The sequence below is a fragment of the Chiloscyllium plagiosum genome, unplaced genomic scaffold (genome assembly GCF_004010195.1).
Source record: "Chiloscyllium plagiosum isolate BGI_BamShark_2017 unplaced genomic scaffold, ASM401019v2 scaf_51803, whole genome shotgun sequence".
NCBI lineage: Eukaryota > Metazoa > Chordata > Chondrichthyes > Orectolobiformes > Hemiscylliidae > Chiloscyllium > Chiloscyllium plagiosum.
The window spans coordinates 451-3,728 of NW_025192561.1; the positions used below are offsets into that span (position 1 = coordinate 451).

The following is a 3,278-nucleotide window of genomic DNA, read 5'->3' on the forward strand; positions in this document are numbered from 1 at the left end:
CTCTTTTCAGAAATGTGGTTAGTCACTGTTCCTTTTCCAGCTGTGATTCTGCCCAAAATGTCCTGTGACCCTTACTATTAATGATAATGTTTGAAGGATTTCACATGTTTCCCAAACCATCAGTATATAAACCTGCAATAGAGACATGTCTGATGCTGATTAGTTCCTATTGCGACTGAACTGAAACCAGTTGTTCAGTGTGGCGTGACTCACCTGTTATTGGCAAAGTGGAGGTCTGTGTACTTGTTGGTTCTGATGTATCTGCTGGTGGAGTGGTGGATGTGGAGGTTGTTATTGTAGTTGTTGATGGGACAGATGTTGAAGATGATTCAGTTGGACCAGTTGTTGAAACACTTGATATTCCTGTGCAATACAAAGCACAATTTAGATTTTTAGTACAACATTGACTTAACCATAAGCGCCCCATGCAATGGGATCATGCCACATTTGCAGCAGAATTTGTTATGTATGAAAGTTCCTCCGAAACATGTGAAGTTCATTTGTAGCTGGCGCATTCGGAGAGATTGTATGTGTAGTTTTCACTTAAAACAAATTATTGTGTCAGTTCCTGGGATGTACTCACCAATCTTTCAGTTCCCTCTGGGTTTCTCCCACATTGTTCCATATGCAGAATTAATGTGCATTAACACTTCAATTTGACCCAGCAATGACTATCAGGCATTTGAGATAAAACGCATCCATTGTATAATGTTGCTGTCCTCTTTATTGGGACTACGGCTGACTTTGGTCAAGAATGTTCCATGGCCATCATTCTCCACTTTGAATCACTACTTAACCAGAACATGGACTGATGTCATTGAATCTATTCAAGTCATTACAGATGGGACCAGTTGTTGTGACAACATGATTTTGTGAACTGACACAGATCAAAGTTTTGAGATGTATTTCAAGAGTGCATTATAATAAAATGTCTTTTTAAAAATTACGTAAGTAAGTTTTGGATTTCAGCTGTCACTCTGAGGTAACAAATCATATTCCCATAAGTTTGCATACCTGTTGGTTCTGATGTACTTGTTGTTGGAAATGTGGATGTGGAGGTTGGTGTTGTAGTTGTTGATTGTACAGATACTGTCGATGATTCAGTAGGAGTAGATGTAGAAACACTTGATGTACCTGAGCAATAAAATTAAAAAATTAATCTTGATTCCCAACATAAACTAATTCCTAATTTTGTCATGAGATGTCAGCAATTTAAATTCTCAGCCGAACTTGTTATGCCTGATAGACACTCTGTGAAACAGTTTGTGCATTCACAGCTGTCACATTCTGACAATTTTGATGTTAATTGTTTGAAGGATTTGAAATAATTTTGAGTTTTCAGGATACAGTTACTGCTCCAGAACAAAGTCTGGTGTTTATTAGTTCTTGTTTTTATCGACAAGGAAAGAGTGGTTCAGTTTGGTGTGGACTCACCTGTTATTGGCGTAGTAGAGGTCTGTGTACTTGTTGGTTCTGATGTATCAGCTGGTGGAGTTGTGGATATGGAGGTTGTTATTGTAGTTGTTGATGGTACAGATGTTGAAGATGATTCAGTCGGAGCAGTTGTTGAAACACTTGATGTTCCTGTGCAATACAAAGTTGAGCTTTTTAGAGCAACATTGACTGAATCATAACTGGAGGAGAAAGTGAGGTCTGCAGATGCTGGAGATCAAAGTTGAAACTTTATTGCTGGAACAGCACAGCAGGTCAGGCAGCATCCAGGGAACAGGAGATTCGACGTTTCGGGCACAGGCCCTTCTTCAGGAAGAAGGCCCTTTCCTGAAGAAGGGCCTGTGCCCGAAACGTCGAATCTCCTGTACCCTGGATGCTGCCTGACCTGCTGTGCTGTTCCAGCAATAAAGTTTCAACCTGAATCATAACTGCCCCATGCAATGTGATCATGCTACTTTTGCAGTGGAATTTGTTATGTATGACATTCAGTCCATGAAAAGTGAAGTTTATTTGTAGCTGTTGCATTCGGAGAATTTGTGTGTAAAGTTTTAACAAGAAAACAAATGATTTTGGTGATAAATGTTCCATGGCCATCATTCTCCACTTTGAATCACTCATTTAGAAAACCAATTTAGCCAGAACATGGACTGATGTCATTGAATGTATTCAAGTCGTTAAAGGTGGCACCAGTTGTTATGACAACACGATGTTGTCCACTGACTCAGATCAGCATTTTGACATGTATTTTAAGAATACGTCATGACTTATAGCAAAATCTCTTTTAAAAAATAAAGGAGGTAACTGCTACTTTTCCAGCTGTGATTCTGAAGCAACTCGTCAAATTACCGAAAGTCTGCATACCTGTTGGTTCTGATGTACTTGTTGGTGGATTTGAGGATGTGGAGGTTGGTGTTGTAGTTGTTGATTGTACAGATACTGAAGATGATTCTGTAGAAGTCGATGTAGAAACACTTGATGTACCTGTGCAATAAAAATCAAAATGTAGTCTTCATTCCCAACATACACTGATTCTTAATTATGCCCTGTAGTCTCAGCAATTTAAATTCTGAGCCAAATTTGTTATGCCTGATAGCCACTCTGTGAAAGAGTTCGCGCAAACATAGCTAGCACACTCAGACAGTTTCAAAGTTAATGCTTGAATGATTTGAAATATTTTTGAATTTTCAGAATACAGTTGCTCCTGCAGACCAAAGTCTGATGTTTATTAGTTCTTGTTGGTTTTGAGATGGAAAGAGTGGTTTAGTTTGGGGTTGACTCACATCTTATTGATGGACTGAAAGTCTGCATACCTGTTGGTACTGATATACTTGGTGGATTTGTAGACGTGGAGGTTGGTATGGTATTTGTTGATTGTAGAGATACTGAGGATGATTCAGTAGGAATAGATGTGGAAACACTTGATGTGTCTGTGCAATAAAAAACAAATTTAGACTTTATTTCCAACATAACCTGACTCTTAACTGAGCTATGTCACGTCAACAAGTGAATTTCTGAACCAAATTTGTAATGCCTGAGAGCCATTTGTGAGGACATTAATGCATTTGTTGCCGGTACATTCGGACAGTTGTGACATTAAGTCTTTCAATAAAATAAAATATTCTGTCCATCTAGCAGATTAGATTCTTCTGTTCCCACAGCATGCAAAACAATCATTCAGTTCTCTCACAGGATTTTCCAGTTTCATATGCACAGTTAATGTGCAGTAACTCTTAAATTTAGGCCACATTTACAACAATGACTATTTTGCATTTAAGATTAAATGCATCTATAAGTTTGTACTCTATTCTGTTTATTGGGGCTGTGAC

General features: G+C 38.4%; 1 protein-coding gene across 1 annotated transcript; it reads right to left on the reverse strand.

Annotated features, from left to right (window-relative positions):
* Positions 1 to 213: 213 nt before the first annotated feature.
* LOC122545731 (cell wall protein DAN4-like) lies at positions 214 to 2,879 on the reverse strand (the record flags this gene model as incomplete). Its single annotated transcript, XM_043684664.1, has 5 exons — positions 214 to 363; positions 1,015 to 1,134; positions 1,435 to 1,584; positions 2,314 to 2,433; positions 2,763 to 2,879. Coding segments are annotated over 5 exons (657 nt in total), but the record flags the coding sequence as incomplete, so codon positions are not given.
* Positions 2,880 to 3,278: the final 399 nt, after the last annotated feature.